This window comes from Coregonus lavaretus, assembly GCF_964263955.1.
Source record: "Coregonus lavaretus genome assembly, chromosome: 21".
In the NCBI taxonomy this organism is placed as follows: Eukaryota; Metazoa; Chordata; class Actinopteri; order Salmoniformes; family Salmonidae; genus Coregonus; species Coregonus lavaretus.
Genome location: NC_140008.1, coordinates 12,271,125 through 12,294,593, shown reverse-complemented (window position 1 = coordinate 12,294,593; position 23,469 = coordinate 12,271,125). Strand labels below are relative to the sequence as shown.

At 45.1% G+C, this 23,469-nt stretch overlaps 1 protein-coding gene across 1 annotated transcript; it reads left to right on the top strand.

Annotated features, from left to right (window-relative positions):
* Positions 1 to 547: 547 nt before the first annotated feature.
* On the top strand, positions 548 to 3,984 carry ticam1 (TIR domain containing adaptor molecule 1). The gene is made up of 2 exons (XM_084186415.1): positions 548 to 828; positions 1,317 to 3,984. The coding sequence occupies exon 2, from the start codon at positions 1,464 to 1,466 to the stop codon at positions 3,465 to 3,467; it is 2,004 nt and encodes a 667-aa protein (XP_084042541.1). The 5' UTR covers positions 548 to 828; positions 1,317 to 1,463; the 3' UTR covers positions 3,468 to 3,984.
* Positions 3,985 to 23,469: the final 19,485 nt, after the last annotated feature.

Below are 23,469 nucleotides of genomic sequence, written 5' to 3'. Positions count from 1 at the left end.
TTTGGATTGGTGGAGACATATCATTATTGTAATCTATTTTTGAATATTCGATTAGGGTTGTTGTGACGTCACCGCATGTATTCAATGGAGAGCAATGCTATGCTATTAGCCTCATGACATAAATATGCATAGCCATCTCGAGACAACTCCAATATAAAGTATTTTTTCTCAAAGTTGCCGGGATGTCACGTGTCCTACTTATATCAGTAAACTCGTAACAACTTAAGCATTACGAAACTTATATTTGATCAAATAAACCTCATATAGCATTGACCAAATTTGACAATGTCATTGACCTCCATACAAAAACTCCTTGCTTGAGGGAGACACAGTTGAGTTGAGACTCTTTTCCTCTTCCTCTCTGCTGTAGGTTGGTTGAGACCAGGGGTGTATTCATTACGGAAACCGTTTACCGTTTAAGAACCAAACGGAAGTAAACAGAGAACACTGAACAAAACAGGGAGGGACCTACCTGAATTTGTCCAATAGAAACTCTCGTTTGCGTTTTTCGCTTGGAGTAAACTGTTTCTGTTGCAAAAATTGCAACAGACGAAACGTTTTGCAAATGAATCAGCGTAACGAATAGCTACACCCCAGAAATAAAAAGCATTTATTTGGTTCGCGTCGTATAAAGACAGAACGTGATCTCGATACTTGAACGAGGCTATCTAACCCCGATCCTAATCTTTAAAAAAAAGTCAATTTTGACAAAAGCTGTATCTTGTCTAGACAAAACCACTGAACGTAATACACATCCGGGAATGTAAACGCAATTTATATCACATCATGTGTGACCTGGTGGATTTGTTGTGACTCTTTCTCTTGTCGGTAAGTGATGTTTTACGGAATGACTGTAGTCGCAGGTGTTAGTACTTCTTCAGCATGGATTATATGATGGTGTTGTAGGCCTATAATTAGGCCACTTTCGTGATTATATTGATCTCTGACGTTGCCATTTCTTACAGAGATAAATTGATGCGCCCAGGTAGGCGGCCTAGTAGTAGTAGGCCTACATTTACAGCAGCACCTAGGATTAGGCAAAGTTAAAATAATAAGCAGTGTTGCAGCTTTGTCTTATTTAGTGTGAGTAGAATGGACATTGATGAATATTGATGCTCTTGGGGACTTTTATAATAGATACATTCTAAATATACCTATGGCATAAAAAAGCGTTGCAGAAGTATCTAGTTACAAAGCCCAATGTTTTTTGTCATTTGATTTATCAATATTTGTATTATGTGTTTTGTGAAATATTTAACAGTAGTATTTTTTTAATGTTTCCAGTTTACTCACATGTTTGTCTCTCTACATTTCAGTTTACCTGTCAGTTTCTTATGCAGAATAAAGTTGATGAAGCAAAGATATGATGCAGTCTACACACCATAAGGGATGAAATAACCGGCAAAACAATGTTGATCTGAATTCAAATACATTAGTTAAGGATATCATATCATCAGAAAGGGATGTCAGAGATGGACAGGGAAGCTCATGCAGAAGATGAGCCCAGAGGAGGGACTGGGTTAGTGGATGCCTTTAAGATCCTCTCTAAGGTCCCATATGAGAGACAGCTAAGCCTGACTTTCAAGTTGGGTGGCAGCCTGGCTGAGGAGCTGGTACATGCCATGTCTCTCATCAGCCTCGGGAAGCGGTCAGAGGCACTGGACAAGCTCCAGGCTTTGGGAGACAACAACATCATTGCTAACCATCTGGTTGAAAAGGTGAGAATGTGTGGAGTCAAGTTGGAGGACTTAACAGTGAGCATTGTTCCTTTCCAAGAGTCTACCGTGGGCACCTTAGCAGACCTAGCGAGGATTTTCAAGGTGTTGGCTGAGGAGAGGTTGTGTGACTCATCTCTGAGGGATTTGGCTTACCAGACGGCTCTAGCCACATGCAAGCACAATAACAGTGGTGAAGAGAGTTCTGAATCAGAATACATACAGATGCAGCTGAGAGAGGAAGCCAAACGGGTCTGCGGGCCTCAGATTGAGGACACAGTTAGGGGGATGTGTTTCCCTAAGGACTCCTCATCAGGACTTTGCTCCATCCCCCCACTGGACCAAGGGAGCACAGCTTTACAAAAATCAGGCTTTCCCAATCAGACAGGAAGTGGTCACAGTCCGCCGTCCTCCCTACGGGACGACACCTCCATATGTTCCTACCCTACTCACTTGGAGATCAGTGTATCCGAAACGGTTGGCTTTAAAACAAGCAACATCCCTTCCCAGCCTCCTCCTCCAATGAATTTGGAGCCTGTGCAATCACCTGTTCCAAATTGTGGTACAAATACAGGAGACGAAGGTGCATTTAAATACTTTTCCAGGGTTACTTCTCGGGATACACCACCCACACAAAATGTGCCTGAGCCTGTTAAAGGAGAAATGGACAGAGTTACAAGTGTTGCAGTGTCTCGCGAACACAGAACAGGGTCAGAGGAGGTGAGAGTTTCACCCCTTTCTCCTTTCTCTTTTACTCCAGCTCACACTAAGTTTGATAACCCTGAGAGTCCAAACGCACATTCCGAACCATGTCCAAAAAATAACCTTGTGCCTACCTCAAACACCAATAGGCCAACTTCTCATCCGACTACCACTGAACCAGTGTCAGCAAGTGTTCCATTGAAAACACCAAATCAGAAGATGGAGGAGGAGGAGGAAGCGTTTTTCTCCTTTGTCATCTTGCATGCAGCAGAGGACAAGGATATGGCTGAGAAGTTTAAAGAGAAACTAGAGGCTATAGTTGTAGGTGAAGGAGCAACCTTCTCTCAGGAATTTGCCGTCCCAGGCAGGAACACCCTCATGTGTGTGGAGGATGCCATCAACAATTCAGCCTTCACTATCCTGATGCTTACTCGCAACTTCAACACCCGTCTGCTGGAGGTAGAAACCAGTTCTGCGCTCATGAATGCCATTGAGAACCGGCACAAGTACAACACTGTCATCCCTTTTCTGCCACAGGAGAACCGTATGCCCCGAGAGAACATGCCCAAAGTTCTGAGGATCTTTATTCCGTTAGAGGAAGGTAATGCCTTTGAGAAAAAGGCAAAAAGGGCCATGGCTCCAGCAAAGATTGCTCAACAGAGGACGGTGTGGTTGAGCGAGCAGGCAGTGAAGGCGCAGGTTAGGAGACAGGAGAGACTACGACTAGAGGAAAAGCTTCAAATGGATTTCATTCGTGAATGTCAGGAGACGAAAAGGCTAGAGAATGAAAAAATGCAGAGATATTTGTTGCAACAAAAACTTGCCAATCAACCCTCGACTCCCGCAATGCCTCACTTTACTGCTCCATTTTTAGGAAGTATGCCTGTAAATGTGTCCAATATGTCAGTGACACCACAGCAAGATGGGTGGAGTCACCCATCAGGAAACATCCACATTCAGAATGCTCGCTATATCATGTTTGGGAATGACTCTAAAATGACTGTCAGACAAGGTGGGGACAGCAGTGGGGATGAAGATGACAGGTTCTAAATGGGATATGATGTAATAAAGGAGAGGAGGGTTAAATGTGATCTTGTGAAAGCTAGTTATTCTGGAGTAATCATTTAGGGGTATATTCCACTTTTGGAATAGAAATCCTGTTTATTTTCTTCTTGAAGACCATTTTGTGTATTGATGGTGTTTTTACATTGAATATGATCATAGTTCAATGTTACATTAGTTGATTGCTTAAACATTGTATTTCCGATGCCCTGTACCATTTAAGAGAATGTTCTCATTTTGAATCAACTGTCATCGCTTGCAAAAGCTGTAATTAAAAACATCTGGAGACAATGGTGCAGTCTCAGTCTCAGGTGCACAGAGAATGAGAGGATTGGTGCAAACTGGTGAATAGGTAATCAGATTAGATGAAAAATGAGAAGTTTGTTTGGATTTCATTGGTGTAATATAATTGTTTCCCTTTTAAAATTCTATCAGTGTTTTTTTTGTTCATTGTGTTCAATTACTTCCGATATGCATTAAATACGTAAGGCTCTTTTTACTTGAACCTATTTGTTGATACTGTGTTGAACTTAACAAGGCCTACTACATATGGTTCAACAATAGAGCAGCATAAAGGAATTCAAGCTTGATTACATTTTATTCAATCAATAGTCTAGAGGTACATAACATTTTATATAAAATAATATGTGCAAAAAATACAAACAACAAAGATGTAGATACATTTAGATTTTGTAGAAATATCAGTGAATGTGCATGGGTAAAACATGTGCCTATTTAAAAACATTTAGTATATGGGATAGCAAAATAAACAATGAGAAGATCAATGTAGTCAGTCATGTATCAGTATTTTCCCCCAGATCTGGTTTTCTGATTGTAATATCCTTTAAAACAGGTCGGTAAAATACATTTATTTTTAACTGGCTAAGGGAATATAATGTCCTTGAAGACTGGGGACCTCCACTGGCAGCCCGGCAGGGAGTAGAGGGGGTGCGGTTTCACTAACATACTGTTACATGACTCCTTTACCCGGGTCATGCACACCTGATTTGGGCCATGTATGTCCCAGCTATGCAGTCTCCTTGTGGGTTTCATGGGCCGATCATAGCACCATCTCGCCGGTCCCACAGGTCTGTCATAAGAGTCCAGGAACCTCTCGATTGAGTAATAAGGTCCCAGAGATCCCACTCCACCTCCATGGAGCCTCTGTGAGTGATAGAAAGGCGAAGTCCAGTCCACAGACCCAGTAGAGTCATAATAACCTCTTGGTTCCTGTGGAGGGTACTGTAACTTCATCCAGCCCAAGGATCCATGCAGCCCACTTCTACTCCCACAGTGCCTCTCCCAATGGCTGCAGCCTAGCTCTGTCCAGCACCAGCCCAGAGAGCCAGCCATACTGTACCCGGCCTCCAGCGCCCTCTGGTGCCTGCTCCTCCTGGCCTTCCTGTGCTGCCTGAAGTCCCCCAGCAGGAAGTTTCCCAGGTGGGCTGGGTGGATGCCCCAATGGTGGCCCTTCCCGTCCTCGCAGCGGCCCACCTTGATTTATAGTTTGATTGAATTTTTTTGACTGTAATTTAAAAAAATACATAGGCTATACAGCCAATACCTACTTTTTAAAAAAAACTATCAAGGACAACACAATTACTTATTTCCATTGTGGTCCTTTTATACTGAACACAAATACAAACGCAACATGTAAAGTGTTGGTCCCATGTTTCATGAGCTGAAATAAAAGATCCCAGAAATGTTCCATATGCACAAAAAGCTTATTTATGTCAAATTTTGTGCAGAAATTTGTTTACATCCCTGTTAGTGAGCATTTCTTATTTGCCAAAATAATCCATCCACCTGACAGGTTTGGCATATCAAGAAGCTGATTAAACAGCATGATCATTACACAGGTGCATCTTGTGCTGGTAACAATAAAAGGCCACTCTAAAATGTGCAGTTTTGTCACACAACACAATGCCACAGATGTCTCAAGTTTTGAGGGAACATCCACCAGAGCTGTTGCCAGAGAATTGAATGTTAATTTCTCTACCATAAGCTGCCTCCAACATAATTTTAGAGAATTTGGCAGTACGTCCAACCGACCTCACAACCACAGACCACGTGTAACCAGGCCAGCCCAGGATCTCGACATCCGGCTTCTTCACCTGCGGGATCGTCTGAGACCAGCCACCCAGACAGCTGATGAAACTGAGGAGTATTTCTGTCTGTAATAATGCCCTTTTGTGGGGAAAAACTCATTCTGATTGGCTGAGCCTGGCTCCCAGTGGGTGGGCCTAGCACCCAAGTGGGTTGGCCTATACCCTCCTAGGCCCACCCATTGCTGCGCCCCTGCCCAGTCATGAAATCCATAGATTAAGGCCTAATGAATTTATTTCAATTGACGCATTTCCTTATATGAACTGAAATTGTTGCATGTTGCGTTTATATTTTTGTTCAGTATACTTTACCTTCACAAAGCACTCGTTCAAGGACAGGTTGTGCCTCACGCTGTTCCTCCAGCCCTGGCCCTGACCTCCCGACCCCCGGGCCCTGAAGTAGGGGAACCACTCCTCCATGGCCCTGTAGATAGAGGCTAGGTTGAGCTTCAAAGAGGAGGAGGAGAGGATGACTTTGGCGATCAGGGCGACGTAGGAGAGCGAGGGCTTTGTAGAGGGATCCGGATCTCTGTGTATTGTGTCCTCTCCCTCACAAGTTTTGTTGCTGTCTGAGGGCTTGGACTGAATATCACCCGGCAGACTGGATGTTTCTGTGGGGATGTCCTCGCAAACAGTGCTGAGGTCTGTCTTGAGGACCTCACTCTTTACTGGAAGAGTTTCTCCATCTCTGCCTGACCCTGACCCCAGCTCTTCCATCTCTGTCTCCTTGGAAATGACTCCACCTGCCTTTACCTCTCTGAACATCCCTTCTACTGGCTGTACTTCTAACTTCTCTTTCTCTGTGTTCATATCTCTCTGTCTGTCGTGAATTTCAGTTGTCAGCTTTGCAGCACAAATGCTGAGTGTCTTTAGAGAGCATTCCTACATGCTGTCTGGTATTAGTAGAATGGCATTTCTGCTGTAGGCTACTTGTCTTTCTTGTGATGGTTTGACCGGTTTGACTCTTTTATAGCTCCTTTCTTCTTAACCACATTCAGTCCCTGCATGATTTGGGTTGGGCATGCCACATTCTCACAGATAAAAGTACACTCTGATGAAACATTCATCATCAAATAGGAAACTGTACATAGTGAATTCTGATAAGATTTTATGTGGTCATTGTTTGCCATTTTGAGTTGAACAATGGGGTTAACCCTTAAAGAATGTTATTTCTTATAAAGCAAAGTATGTAATGTTCTGCAGAGTGCCGAGTTTTGGACATTATGAGAAAAAAAAAAGGCTTTTAATATTTGAAACATTTTGGGGCTTGTTGGCAGTTAACCTGAAGTGTCTATACAAGGAGTATCATCTTCAAAACAAACATGTTTTATCCAGTATTTATTACATGATTAACCCTTCAACCCTTATTAGGAGAAGTTGAATAACATTACTTTCCACATAGGAGACAACAAACTATCATAGAAAACATTGTTTTGGTTCGAATATAGTCTTTTGTGACAGCACACACGTGAGATCTGGTTCTGGATGCCGAGATTAGTTGGAATCAAATAGTTCGAATCAAATATCCCAATGTATTGCTATGTATATCATTGTTGCGAAGTAGTGTCTCAAAGAAGAGGCATTGAGATGATATGTTCTCAGTATTCTCCTGAGCCCACACTGCATAGTTGAAGTCCCTTCTGACCTATTTATAGTGCTGGCCCTTGCTACAATGTCATCTGTAACTCGAATCCATATGTTTATTCACAGCATGTTGAATGTCAGTTGCCAGAGAAAAGCAGAGAACTCGGCTCTGCGATTCCCCTTCACTCTGTCACTAGACAGCCCAATGGAGCCTGCTGCGGTCGAACCAAGACCCACTGGGGTCAGCAGCCTCCTGGGTGTCCCAGGGCTCATCACCTGGGATGGGGACGAGGCGAACGACGCAGAGGTGATCGGTGGCATCAGGACCAAGTCCTCTCCTCTCCCACGGAGAAGGAGCGCCAATGACTTAAAGGACTGTGTGCTCGAGCTGACCCCGTCCAACTCCCGGAGGGTGTCCTTTGCGGACGCCCTCGGCCTAAACCTGGTGAAAGTGAAAGAGTTTGACTCGTGGGACATAACAATCCCGTTGAACTTCAATGCCCTGGAGGGAGAGAAAGAGGTAAAGGAATACTACTTGTCCTCGTTATACACTCCTCCACCATCCCAAGACGCCATGGTCCTGAGAGTTCAGGAGCAGAAGCTAGAGCTGGAAAGTATTGACTTACTCCACCAGACTACAATACTGAGGGGGGTGGTCCGCGTTTTCAATGTCTCCTTTGATAAGATGGTGTACATCCGCACCTCTCTGGACGCCTGGGCCACGCACTTTGACCTGCTGGCAGAGTACATACCGGGGTCCAGCGATGGAGACACTGACTGCTTCTCATTCAAGCTCACCCTGGTGCCTCCCTTTGGGGAAAAGGGGGCCAGAGTGGACTTCTGTCTCCGGTATGAGACCCCTGTTGGGACTTTCTGGGCCAACAATAGTGACCAGAACTATGTGATGTTTTGTCACCAGAAAATCAAAGAGCCGAAAGAAAAACCACAAAAAGACAAAAGTGGGCGCAGGAAAAGCATCCTGAAAGACATCAGGTGAGGATAGTCAGATCAATCGAAACAGGTTTGTTTTGAGTGTCGATTGATGGAATGATTGAATGCTAGTACTTTTTATCAAATTAATAGAGGGGTTATTTGTGTTATGTGTGGTCCAGTCTAGTGGTCCAGTCATGTGACAGCTATGATGCTTTCATATTGATAATGCCTCACCTCAAAATACACCCTTTTACCAAATTTGTTTTACTTCCTAAAGATAAACCAACTGACAGTTTATTGCAAAATGATGATATTACAGTAAATGTTGGACAATTGTTGTTGGGGTCTTTTTGCCCGAGCTTTCATTTAATTTATTTACAGTCATGAGTTTCCCTGTGACGAAAACTGGTCGTCAACCAATGCTGAATCTTCAGGTAATCATTAATTGTACTAAATCATTAAAAAGTCAAATGACTCAGACATACAGCGGATAAAATCAATTAGATAAAGTCATTAACTAAAACCAATTAGAATAAATCATTAGCTAATGTCAATTATGATTTTTCCTCTAGATGTACACAACCGTGGAGGAAAGATGGCTAGTGTGAACACTTCTGAGTCTCAGTCAGGAGCACTCCAAGATGATCGTCAGAAATTACTGGTGAGTAACACCTGTGGCATTTGGATTTCGGAACATCTACAGATGTGTCATTTATCCAGTGTTTATTTACAACATAAGCCTTTGTGATACATAGATTTACATAACTTTTACGTAACTTTTTCAAATGGGCCTTTGCAGGGCTTGAAAAGGAGACCGGGGTCTCGATGTGACTCCTTATTAAAATAAAGGTCAGATAAAAAAATTAAATAAAGAATAATAGTGATTTTCTTGTTATTGTGGCCTTCAATGGGGTTTTCATTTAGTGGAATTAAAGGTTTGAACAGGGTTTAATTTAGTTACTTTTTAAATATACAGTAAATAGCATGGTAAAATGGTTAGGCTTAAACAGTTTGGGGTGACCTCAGAAACAAGAGACTGTGAACCCTGTTGCTCTTTCTCAATATGTCATGTGATTGCTGCTGTCTGAGCCCTGAGGGTCATTACTTTAACATTCTGTACTAGTTGCATCTTTATGACACTTGAGGACATACAGTTTGTGTCCTCCTGAAGGAGTTAAATGCTAAGTATTTATACATGTTGCATTACAGGAGCTAAGAGAGGTCTTACATGGTCACATGAGTGACTGAGCTATACATTGCATTGGTAACACGCTCTCTTTAAATGTATATTAGTCTCTCATGAGTCGTGACAAACAAACACATTATAATGTTACTGGCCAGAGGCCAGCGCTCATGTGAGATTTGGTTCGGGGTGCCAAGATTAAATGTACACTACCAGTCAAAGGTTTGGACATATCTACTCATTCAAGGGTTTTTCTTTATTTTTACTATTTTTTACATTGTAGAATATTAGTGAAGACATCAAAACTATGAAATAACACATATGGAATCATGTAGTAACCAAAAAAGTGTTGAACAAATCAAAATATATTTTACATTTGAGATTCTTCAAATAGCCACCCTTTGCCTTGATGACAGCTTTGCACACTCTTGGCATTTTCTCAACCAGCTTCATGAGGTAGTCACGTGGAATGCATTTCAATTAACAGATGTGCCTTGTTGAAAGTTAATTTGTGGAATTTCTTTCCTTCTTAATGCGGTTGCCAATCAGTTGTGTCGTGACAAGGTAGGGGTGGTATGCAGAAGATAGCCCTATTTGGTAAAAGACCAAGTCCATATTATGGCAAGAACAGCTCAAATATGCAAAGAGAAATGACAGTCCATCATTACTTCATTAGACATGAAGGTCAGACAATACTGAAAATCTCAAGAACTTTGAAAGTTTTTTCAAGTGCAGTCGCAAAAACCATTAAGTGCTATAATGAAACTGGCTCTCATGAGGACCACCACAGGAATGGAAGACCCAGAGTTACCTCTGCTGCAGAGGATAAGTTCATTAGAGTTACCAGCCTCGGTAATTGCAGCCCAAATAAATGCTTCACAGAGTTCAAGTAACAGTTACATCAACGGATGATCTCTGCATGTGTAGTTCCCACCGTAAAGCATGGAGAAGGAGGTGTTATGGTGTGGGGGTGCTTTGCTGGTGACACTGTCTGTGATTTCTTTAGAATTCAAGGCACACTTAACCAGCATGGCTACCACAGCATTCTGCAGCGATACGCCATCCCATCTGGTTTGCGCTTAGTGGGACTATCATTTGTTTTTCAACAGGACAATGACCCAACACACCTCCAGGCAGTGTAAGGGCTATTTGACCAAGAAGGAGAGTGATGGAGTGCTGCATCAGATGACCTGGCCTTCCCAATCCCCCGACCTCAACCCAATTAAGATGGTTTGGGATGAGTCGGACAGCAGAGTGAAGGAAAAGCAGCCAACAAGTGCTCAGCATATGTGGGAACTCCTTCAAGACTGTTGGAAAAGCATTCCAGGTGAATCTGGTTGAGAGAATGCCAAGAGTGTGCAAAGCTGTCATCAAGTCAAAGGGTGGCTATTTGAAGAATCTCAAATTTAAATTATATTTTGATTTGTTTAACACTTTTTTGGTTACTACATGATTCCATATGGGCTCCCGAGTGGCGCAGCGGTCTAAGGCTGTCACGAATTCAGCCGAGGCTGCCCCTCCTCCTTGCTCGGGCAGTCTTCGGCGTTCGTCGTCACCGGAGTACTAGCTGCCACCGATCTATGTTTCTGTGTTCTACTTGTTTTGTCTTTATTGTACACACCTGGTTCCCATTATGTTCATGATTTTGTTCCCTATTTAATTCTCTGGCTCCCATTGTGTTGTGTGTGTGTTTGTTCTATGTTTGGTGTCATCGACTGGTGAGCGGGATTTGTCCTCCCTGCGTGGAGATTATGTTCATTTATTTTCACAAGTAAAGTACGTTGTCTACTAGCTCTGTGTCCTGCGCCTGACTCCGTCCTACCGCTACACACTGACACCTGACAGAAACACGCACCTAATATGGAGTCAGCAGGTACATTCATTCCTTCAGGATCAGTGGATGAACACGTCCAGCAGCAAGCAACCATGATACAGACTCTCGGCACAGCCATGGATCGCGTGTTGAACACTATGGAGTGATGGGAGAGAGGGGGTTTTCCTACACCTCCTTCAACTACACTGCAACCCACACCGCTGTCCACCCCTTCGTCACCTGGGTCCAGTGGGATTCGGCTCTCGCTCCCGAGGGCATATGATGGTACAGCTGCCGGGTGCCAGGGTTTTCTGCTCCATGTAGAGCTCTACCTGGCGACCATCCACCCGGCTCCCTTGGGATACGAGAGCGTGTTCGCCCTCATCTGCTGTCTGTCGGGGAGAGCGCTCGAGTGGGCCAATGCCGAGTGGGGAGGAATAGACGCGGCGTCTGTGCGCTATGAAGATTTCACCCGCCGCTTCCGGACGGTATTTGATCATCCACCGGAGGGGAGAGCGGCGGGGGAACGTCTGTTCCACCTCAGACAGGGGAAGAGGAGCGCTCAGGACTTCGCACTGGACTTCAGGACCCTGGCAGCCAGCGCGGGATGGAATGAGAGGGCCCTGATTGACCACTACCGATGCAGCCTACGGGAGGACGTTCGTCGGGAGCTGGCCTGCAGGGACACCACCCTTAACCTGGACCAGCTGGTGGATTTGTCGATAAGGCTGGATAACCTGTTGGCCACCCGCGGACGTCCGGATCGGGGTCCGTCCATTCCATCCCCCAGCACCTTCGACCCTACACCGATGGAGCTCGGAGGTGCTGCTCTCAGGGAGACCGGAAGGGGGGCCGTTTCCTGCACCAACTGTGGCCGCAGAGGACACACTGCTGGTCGGTGCTGGGGAGGGTCCTCAGGGAGTCGAGGCAGCAGGCAGAGCACTGGTGGACCTTCCCAGGTGAGTAGGCACCCGACTCACCCAGAGCTCCCTGTTGCGCACATGTGTATTGACATAGAGTTTTCCCCGCATTCCCAGCATAAGGCTCTCGTAGATTCAGGCGCAGCTGGGAACTTTATTGATCGTATATTTGCCCATATATTAGGGATTCCTATTGTTCCTGTTGATGTGCCCTTCCCTGTACATGCCTTAGATAGTCGCCCTTTAGGGTCAGGCCTGATTAGGGAGGTCACAGCTCCACTCTGGATGAAAACGCAGGAGGGTCATGAGGAGAGAATTAGTCTCTTTCTGATCGATTCTCCTGCGTTTCCAGTGGTGTTGGGGCTTCCCTGGTTAACCTCTCATGACCTCACTATTTCATGGCAACAGAGAGCTCTCAAGGGGTGGTCACGTCAGTGCTCGGGGAGGTGTGTAGGTGTTTCCATAGGTGCAACTACGGTGGAAAGTCCAAACCAGGTCTCCACTATGCACATTCCCCCCGAATATGCCGATTTGGCTCTCGCCTTTGGCTCTCCAGGTTTGGCTCTCCAGGTAGGCGCTGTACTTCCCCGGAGTCACGTCTATCCTCTGTCACAGGAGGAGACGGCTGCTATGGAAACATATGTCTCCAAATCTCTGGGACAGGGATACATTCCGCCTTCCACTTCACCTGCCTCCTCAAGTTTCTTTTTTGTGAAGAAGAAGGATGGAGGTTTACGCCAGTGCATTGACTACCGCGGTCTCAATCAGATCACTGATAAGGACAGTTATCATTGCTAGTGTGACGGAGTCATTGTACGGGGCGTGCTTCTTCACCAAATTGGATCTCAGGAGCGTGTACAACCTGGTGCGTATCCGGGAGGGGGATGAGTGGAAGACGGCATTTAGTACCACATCTGGGCACTATGAGTACCTCGTCATGCCGTATGGGTTGATGAATGCTCCATCAGTCTTCCAATCCTTTGTCGATGAGATTTTCAGGGACCTGCACGGACAGGGTGTAGTGGTGTATATAGATTACATTCTCATATACTCCGCTACACGAGCCGAGCATGTGTCCCTGGTACGCAAGGTGCTTGGTCGACTGTAGGAACATGACCTCTACGTCAAGGCGGAGAAATGTCTGTTCTTTCAACAGTCCGTCTCCTTCCTAGGGCACAACCTGTCCGCGTCAGGGGTGGAGATGGAGAATGACCGCATTTCGGCTGTGCGTAATTGGCAGACTCCAACCACGGTTAAGGAGGTGCAGCGATTCTTAGGATTTGCCAACTACTACCAGAGGTTTATCCGGGGCTTTGGTCAGGTAGTGGCTCCCATTACCTCCTTGCTGAAGGGGGGACCGGTGCGACTGCAGTGGTCAGCTGAGGCGGACAGGGCTTTTGGTCACCTGAAGGACCTGTTTACCTCGGCTCCTGTGCTGGCTCATCCGGATCCCTCCTTGGTATTCACAGTAGAGGTGGACGCGTCCGAGGCTGGGATAGGAGCTGTACTGTCTCAGCGCTCGGGTACGCCACCAAAGCTCCGCCCCTGTGCTTTCTTTTCGAAGAAGCTCAGCCCGGCAGAGCGCAACTATGATGTGGGGGACCGGGAGCTTGTTAGCTGTTGTCAAGTCTCTGAAAGCGTGGAGGCATTGGCTTGAGGGGGCTAAACACCCTTTCCTCATTTTGACTGACCACCGCAATCTGGAGTACATCCGGACGGCGGGGAGACTGAACCCTCGCCAGGGCAAGGTGGGCTATGTTTTTCACCTGTTTTGTGTTCACCCTTTCTTACAGACCAGGTTCCCAGAACGCCAAGGCAGACGCTCTGTCCCGGCTGTATGACACAGAGGAGAGGTCCATGGAGCCCACTCCCATACTTCCGGCTTCTTGTCTGGTGGCACCGGTGGTATGGGAGGTTGACGCGGACATCGAGCGGGTGTTACGTAAGGAGCCCACTCCCCCCCCCAGTGTCCAGAGGGTCGTATGTACGTTCCGTTAGATGTCCGCGATCGATTGATCTATTGGACTCACACGTCACCCTCCTCTGGTCATCCTGGCATCGGTCGGACAGTGCACTGGGAAGTACTAGTAGCCCACTTTTAAGGACGTGAGGGTTTATGTTTCCTCCTGCTCAGTGTGCGCCCAGTGCAAGGCACCTAGACACCTGCCCAGAGGGAAATTACAACCCCTACCCGTTCCACAATGGCCCTATTTACACACGACCTGGAACGCTGCCCATGTACGCCTGCAATGGGCTATCAGGCGACAGAAGGCGAGCGCCGACCGCCACCACAGTGAGGCCCCGGTGTATGCACCAGGGGACCGGTTCTGGCTCTCGACCCGAAACCTGTCCCTTCGCCTGCCCTGCCGGAAGCTGGGTCGGCAGTTTGTGGGGCCATTTAAAGTCCTGAGGAGATTGAACGAGGTTTGTTATAGGTTACAGCTTCCTCCTGATTACCGTATTAACCCCTCGTTCCATGTGTCTCTCCTCAGGCCAGTGGTAGCTGGTCCACTCCAGGAGTCTGAGGTATGGGAGGTTCCTCCGCCCCCACTGGACATCGAGGGGGCACCGGCGTACTCGGTCTGTTCCATCCTGGATTCGAGGCATCGGGTGGGGGGCCTACAGTATCTCGTGGAGTGGGAGGGGTACGGTCCGGAGGAACGGTGCTGGGTCCCTAGGAGGGACATCCTCGATCCCTCCATGTTGAGGGATTTCCACCATCGTCATCCGACTCGCCCTGCTCCGCGTCCTCCTGGCCGTCCCCGAGGCCGGTGTCGGCGCACGGCTGGAGACGCGTGTCAAGGGGGGGGTACTGTCACAAATTCAGCCGAGGCTGCCCCTCCTCCTTGCTCGGGCAGGCTTCGGCGTTCGTCGTCACCGGAGTACTAGCTGCCACCGATCTATGTTTCTGTGTTCCACTTGTTTTATTGTACACACCTGGTTCCCATTATGTTCATGGTTTTGTTCCCTATTTAACCCTCTGGCTCCCGTTGTGTGCATGTTTGTTCTATGTTTGGTGTCATCGACTGGTGAGCGGGATTTGTCCTCCCTGCGTGGAGATTATGTTCATTTATTTTCAGTTTGGATGTCTTCACTATTATTCTACAATGTAAAGAATAGTAAACATAAAGAAAAACCCTTGAATGAGTAGGTGTGTCCAAACTTTTGACTGGTACTGTATATAAATATGTTTTGGCTTGGTCATGAGCAATATTTAATCTGAACGTGCCTCTCTAAATGTCATCCTCCCCAAACTAGCCTAACAATTGAGGAGGCATTGGGTGAGAAAGATTAACTGAATCTATCCTTCTTGTTGTTTGACAGGTTGAGGGCAGCCGGAACTCCAGCAGAAACAAATGACGAAAGGCAGCACGATTGGCAAAGGTGTGGGACTACTTCACCCAGAGAGAGGATGAGACCCAAGAGAAAGAGAAGGGAGCAGTGGAACCATCACCGATCCCACAGGAAAGCACATTCCCACAGGAAAAGCTTTCAAATGGGCATGAGGTACAACCACTGCCAACACAGGGCAGGAAAGAGTTTGGGCTGCAGGCGACAGATTCTCTGTCTACGTGCAAACTGTCTCCTGGTGTCCAGGACAGCACGTCTTGGGAGGAGTCACTGAAACCTGAGAAAATAGACTCAACGTTCCGATCAGCCCCATCAGAGCTGAGAGGGAAACAGGCCTCTCTGATCCCCAGCAGCAAGTCAGATTCAACTGATCAACCCGCTGCTCTGAGCCAAAATGGTGATACGTCTGTTTCCAAAGTGGAGGGAAGTGCTCTGATGCAGATGGAAACGGAGAAGGGTGGATCTGCCATCAGCACAGACATAACATATTCAGATAGCACTGTCAGGTTGGATAACAGCACAGCAGGCCCAGTACCAGGCAGCCAGACCAATAGCTTTACGTTTGGTAATGTTGTGGCCCCACTATACTGTCAGGTATTTGGTAGAGTGGAGAGTAGGAGTCAGAGTTTAACCCATAGAGGGAATCAAACAAGTGGGCGATTGCATGAAGGGGATTGAACAGTCTACACAGCCCAGAGTTACCCATCCACAGAGGAAGCAGAAACTCACTCCTGTGTTTCAACTGATACTCGTGGAACACCTGAAGACAAGCCTGTAGATCAACAGGGGTCTCTTAAATCAAACCCAGAACACTTCAGCTCTGGATTAAGGACAGAAAAAGAGTCTGAACCTAAACTTCTGTCAGAAGAGGCAGGAGGTCTTCTCAGGACTAACACTGCCTTGAACACTGCTGCTGCTCTCAAAACACAAACCCCATTACCAAACACAAAACTTTCACAAACCCCATTACCAAACACAACACTTTCACAAACCCCATTACCAAATACAACACTTTCACAAACCCCATTACCAAACACAACACTTTCACAAACACAAAAATCATTACCATACACAACACTTTCAAAATCTCCACTAGAAGCAACACTTTCACAAACTCCACTAGAAGCAACACTTTCACAAACTCCACTAGACACAACACTTTCACAAATACAAACTCCAGTAGACACAGCACTTTCACAAACACAAGGCAGTCTCCTACAGTCACAAACTGAAATGGGGTCAAAGCATGTCTCTGCTGAGATGACTCTGCAGGGGGCCAGTTGTGGATATGAGAGACCTGATGAGTCAGATGAAATGGAGAACCCTCTCTCAGCCAACACAGATGAATGGTCAACTGGCACATTCACAGAAATAGCAGACACACCTATAGCCATGCTAGAGCCTGTGGATGCTGACCTAAAGGTTTTCACTTCAACAACAGAGACAGAGGAAAAGCTCACCATTGAGCACCGAAACTTTGCTGTCCCCTGTACGGACACACTGGAGGAAGAAACCAGTGGGACAGCGTTGAAAGATGATTACATTGTCATTAAGGAATGGACATCATTGGAGAAATTGATGAGAAAACAAACAGATCAAGTGAAGAATGAACTATCATTTGAAGTGTCAAACACCTTATGCAATGAAGAAAACCGGCATTCTATTGACAATTAGTATTATAGTGATGGAGATGGAGAAATGTCAAACTATGTGAGGTATGATTATGATAAAGACACTGACAAGGTCTCAAAGTTCAAAGAAGAAGATATAAATAAGGAAGATGAACCGGTAATGATGAACAAGAAGACGTTTTTAGTTCCTACAGAGAAGGAGATAGACGCAAGTGATGGACAACCATTGCTAAAGACAAATCGAATAGAAAAAGACTGGGAGGGGACTGTGGAAGAGGAAGAGGAGGACATGATGGGGGAATATGTGGAGGAGGGCGAATGGGAAATAGAAGAAGAGGAAGTAGTTGTGGAAGAGGAGATGGTGGTTGGGACAAAGGAGTTGGAGGCGGTAGGGGAGGTGGAGGAAACAGAGGAGGAAGTTGGGAAGGAGGTGACCAAGGAGGAGTTGGTAGAAGAGGTGGAGAAGGAGAAAGCAGCAATTATGATACAGGAAAAGATAGAAGGAATGGTGGAGGAAGAGGAGGAGGTGGTGAAGGGAGAGGGGGAAATGGAGAAAGAAATGGAGGAGGTGGTAGTTGAAGAAGAGATGGAGGATTTAGAGGAGGAGGATGTTAAGTGAATAGAGTGGGAGGAGGACGAGATTGTAGAGGAAGAGGAGGAGGAGGAGGAGGAGGAGATTGTAGAGGAAGAGGAGGAGGAGGAGGAGGAGATTGTAGAGGAAGAGGAGGAGGAGGAGGAGGAGGAGGAGGAGATTGTAGAGGAAGAGAAGGAGGAGGAGGAGGAGATTGTAGAGGAAGAGGAGGAGGAGGAGGAGGAGGAGGAGGAGATTGTAGAGGAAGAGAAGGAGGAGGAGGAGGAGATTGTAGAGGAAGAGAAGGAGGAGGAGGAGGAGGAGGAGATTGTAGAGGAAGAGAAGGAGGAGATTGTAGAGAAACTGCAGATGTAGAAGTAGTGGGAATTGTAGTAGATTATCAAAATGAGTTGGTAGATGAGTTTAACATGAACATGGACGATATGAATGAGGGTGAGGGTGGTAAGAGCACAAATGTAAAGATCACAGAAAAATCAAACCCAGAAGATAATACATTAATGACAAATGAAGTGTCAAATCCTTGCCACAATGAAGCTATCAATGACGTAAGGCCGGACACCAAGCATCCTGGAGGAAGCTACGAAACAAGGACTTAGCCTTGAGTCTTGGAAAACGGCCCTCGATAAGCAGAAGAGGCAGCAGACCGTCCATGCCGTCCATCAGTGAGTCTGTGGATGAGGAGCACCTGAGCAACCAGGAAGATCAGCCAGACACAGAGAGAGGAGCATCAGCCTACAAGTACACTGCCTCTAGTGGAGGGAGGACAGGATAGCACCAGGAGCAATGTAATGTGTTGGAGAGAAACATTTTCTTGGCATAATCCCTCAAAAACACTGTTATACACCATCCTGTTTGTGGTGTTCTTTTTTGCTGCATACCATTATGACTTTCTGGTCTGTTTTGGTCCGGCTGGTTTGTCAGGGGGAGAAACAGCTGATGAAAATAAATAATAGAATAGGTTGAGACCTGTGAAAATATATTTCAGTGTCTATAAAGCGCTCAACAATTAAGTTTCAGTATTTGTCATTATGCCTCATCTGAGAGTACATGTAGATGACCAAAATGACAAAAGGTAACCATTTTTTGACAAATTGGTAAAATGATTGATGTGTATCGTACTATAAACTGTATAATATAAATGTTGACACAAAATTAAGACTTTGAATTCAGTATATGCATCGTTCTATCCAGATTTGATATTTAAATGATATAAACAGGTGAGTATGTTATCTAATTAGCAATACTCTTATGAGGGTCAGCTAGTTTAAGGCAGGCCCTTTCAATAGAGCACACAATATACACAATATTATTGATCCAATATAATGTTTTGTGACATTTCTACACATTGGCCATACTACTGACAACATGTACACTGTTTGAACACAAATGAGTTCAAAGCCCTGTGTTCAAATAACTGTTCTTGTCTATTAATGTTCTGTATTATGTCATGTTTCATGTTTTGTGTGGACCCCAGGAAGAGTAGCTGCTGCTTTCGCAACAGCTAATGGGGATCCTAATAAAATACTGAATACCCAGTTACAAGGCTGTGGACCAATGCTTGGTGCGATTACTGTTAACAAGTTTTAATGCATTATTTTATTTGGTGTAAATGAAGCTGATTTTAAACAGTCTAAATTAGATTTATTTTGTACCAATGCCTCCAGATTCATAATAACCATGTACAGTATGTTATTACTCTGATATTTATGAAATAAATATGGTTAACAAAATGTGTCTATGAATCTCTTTTTCTGATAATATACTACAGTCAAACGGTCATTTCCCACAAGCTTTCAACAAATAAAGCAAAAATAAAACCTAACAGACCACCATGCATATGTACAGTACACTTGAGACACATTTAGAAAACATCTGAACATTTCCCACAATTTGATATACTGTATGCAGAACTGTTGTGATGAAGCAGGGGCAGACTGGGACCATAAATCAGCCCAGGTTTTTCTGACACACTGGCCCACCAGGGTCAAATGGGCCGGTCCACTTAACTATTTTAAGCCGGTGCATGTGAAATGGGACAGCAGCCCCTTAGCCAAATAATGATCATTATGTACCACTGGAGGCTGTCAAGGACTACCTACTGGGCACAAACTGGTTGAATCAACGTTGTTTCAATGAGATTTCAATGAAATTACATTGAACCATTGTGGAATAGACTTTGAATTGACATCAGTGCCCCGTGGGTAGTGAGTGGGGTTGTATTTAAGCAGAAGTATAAGATTTTAATATCCCAGTAGTGACTTGCTCTCGTCCAGGCTTTTTAGCGCTTTGTAATGACACATCTCTTTCCTGTACTCTTGTACTTTAATTAAATACTGTATTGGGCCTACTAAAATCTGTTGATCTGCCATTGAGCAAGGCACGCTAACCCTAATTGCTCCAGGGTCGCTGTCAATAATGGCTGATTCCTGGCCGTGGCCCACTCTCCGAGGGTGTCTCCAGGGGAGTGGGATATGCAAAAATCACATTTCCATTTCACACCACACACTTGTACATGTGTGAAAAATGACAAATATAAGCACCCCCTATTTGACCTTTGACCTGTATAGGCCCCCCACTCCCCTGTGTGAGGTTTACTCCTGGTAAATATACAGATTGGTATGTTTAAACATTTGAGAAGTTATGAAAGGGGTGTATACCTAACAGTAAGATTACAATGCTATCATGTGTCAATGTTGATGAATGGTTGATTGGGAAAACAGAACGTCTTAAAACCATAGTCCACTCCTTACCCCCTATCAGCTTTAGACAGTTTGAATCTCAAGACAATGCTGTGTGTGTTCGTTTTTATGGCTGTCTTGGCTGTGGTCGGATAAGATATAGACTCAGGTGTCTGGTTCTTATTTCTGTTGAAATGTTTGTCCTTACCTTTAACGATATGAATAGACCACAAAAATGTTCTCATTTCACACTGTTCACCCCTTTGTGGTTTCTGATAGCATTCACATAATCAATATTTTGTCACTGAACTAACAGTAACTTACAATGACTGTACAAAACATGCTTTCCATGACATAGACTGACCAGGTGAATCCAGGTGAAAGCTGTGATCCCTTATTCATTTCACTTGTTAAATCCACTTCAATCAGTATAGATGAAGGCGAAGAGACAGGTTAAATAGGGATTTTTAAGCCTTGAGACATGGATTGTGTATGTGTGCCATTCAGAAGGTGAATGGGCAAGACAAAATATTTAAGTGCCTTTGAACGGGGTATGGTAGTAGGTGCCAGGTATACCGGTTTGAGTGTGTCAAGAACTGCAAGAACAACCCAAAGGACATCCAGCCAACTTGACACAACTGTGGGGGTGTTTTCACATATAGTCCTCTTTAAAAGAACCGATCTCAGTCCTCTTTAAAGTGAACTCTGGGGTAAAACAAAAAGCAAAAGAACTCAGTTCTCTTTTTATTCACATTGCCCTTGCCTTTGAATGAGGACTCTTTGGGTGTATTGTGTGTATTGTTGTGAATTGGTAGATATTACTGCACTGTTGGAGCTAGAAACACAAGCATTTTGCTACACCCGCAATAACATCTGCTAAACATGTGTATGTGACCAATAAAATGTGATTTGATTTTGATTAGATCTGTAAACGTACAAACCCTATGTTACAATAATTAATTATATCAATTCTTACTTTACGTCTCCCTTTACTCGGTTACAGATCTTTTTTTATATGTACAAACTTTGTCAGGAATGTGGCATCTGCAAAGGACATGAACCGAACGTAGCTAGTCGAAGCTAGCTAGTCAATCAAGCAACTCTAGTCCAGACATTAGAGTTGCATTGCAGCTTCCGGTTTCATTTCCAAAATAAAAGTCTAGAGCTTGTTTTAGAACACCATTCGATAACGATGTTATACCAGTAGATAGCGTAGTATAGGCTTGGGCCTTGTCTAGAAGAGCCTTGTCTAGAATAACCGCCTAAGATGCAAAATAGAAAGTCAATCTGATTTAGGCTAGGCCTATTCCACTATCTAAATATGCCATGCTGTTGTGTGTTATTTAATTGCAAAACAAGCAAGATTTCTGGCTCTCACAGACCTGTAACTTCTTCTTTAAGAGGCTCCTCTGTCCTCCACTCGTTACCTGTATTAATGGCACCTGTTTGAACTTGTTATCAGTATAAAAGACACCTGTCCACAACCTCAAACAGTCACACTCCAAACTCCACTATGGCCAAGACCAAAGAGCTGTCAAAGGACACCAGAAACAAAATTGTAGACCTGCACCAGGCTGGGAAGACTGAATCTGCAATAGGTAAGCAGCTTGGTTTGAAGAAATCAACTGTGGGAGCAATTATTAGGAAATGGAAGACATACAAGACCACTGATAATCTCCCTCGATCTGGGGCTCCACGCAAGATCTCACCCCGTGGGGTCAAAATGATCACAAGAATGGTGAGCAAAAATCCCAGAACCACACATTCTTACATTCTTTACATTCTTTGTCATTTAGCAGACGCTCTTATCCAGAGCGACTTACAGTTAGTGAATACATGTTTTATTTTTATTTTTTTATACTGGCCCCCCCGTGGGAAACGAACCCACAACCCTGACGTTGCAAACGCCATGCTCTATCAACTGAGCTACATCCCTGCCGGCCATTCCCTCCCCTACCCTGGACGACGCTGGGCCAATTGTGCGCCGCCCATGAGTCTCCCGGTCGCGGCCGGCTGCGACAGAGCCTGGATTCGAACCAGGATCTCTAGTGGCACAGCTAGCACTGCGATGCAGTGCCTTAGACCACTGCGCCACTCAGGAGACAGGGGGAACTAGTGAATGACCTGCAGAGAGCTGGTACCAAAGTAACAAAGCCTACCATCAGTAACACACTACGCCGCCAGGGACTCAAATCCTGCAGTACCAGATGTGTCCCCCTGCTTAAGCCAGTACATGTCGAGGCCCGTCTGAAGTTTGCTAGAGTGCATTTGGATGATCCAGAAGAGGATTGGGAGAATGTCATATGGTCAGATGAAACCAAAAATAGAACTTTTTGGTAAAAACTCAACTCGTCGTGTTTGGAGGACAAAGAATGCTGAGTTGCATCCAAAGATCACCATACCTACTGTGAAGCATGGGGGTGGAAACATCATGCTTTGGGGCTGTTTTTCTGCAAAGGGACCAGGACGACTGATCTGTGTAAAGGAAAGAATGAATGGGGCCATGTATCGTGAGATTTTGAGTGAAAACCTCCTTCCATCAGCAAGGGCATTGAAGATGAAACGTGGCTGGGTCTTTCAGCATGACAATGATCCCAAACACACTGCCCGGGCAACGAAGGAGTGGCTTCGTAAGAAGCATTTCAAGGTCCTGGAGTGGCCTAGCCAGTCCCCAGATCTCAACCCCATAGAAAATCTTTGGAGGGAGTTGAAAGTCAGTGTTGCCCAGCGACAGCCCCAAAACATCACTGCTCTAGAGGAGATCTGCATGGAGGAATGGGCCAAAATACCAGCAACAGTGTGTGAAAACCTTGTGAAGACTTACAGAAAACGTTTGACCTGTGTCATTGCCAACAAAGTATTGAGAAACTTTTGTTATTGACCAAATACTTATTTTCCACCATAATTTGCAAATAAATTCATAAAAAATCCTACAATGTGATTTTCTGGATTTTTTTTCTCATTTTGTCTGTCATAGTTGACGCGTAACAATGATGAAAATTACAGGCCTCTCTCATCTTTTTAAGTGGGAGAACTTGCACAATTGGTGGCTGACTAAATACTTTTTTCCCCCACTGTATGTATTCACCCCCTTTGCTATGAAGCCCCTAAATAAGATCTGTTGCAACCAATTACCTTCAGAAATCACATAATTAGTTAAATAAAGTCCACCTGTGTGCAATCTAAGTGTCACATGATCT

Coding starts and splice junctions, on each gene's coding strand:
- ticam1 (XM_084186415.1), top strand. CDS start 1,464: ATGTCAGAGATGGACAGGGAAGCTCATGCAGAAGATGAGCCCAGAGGA.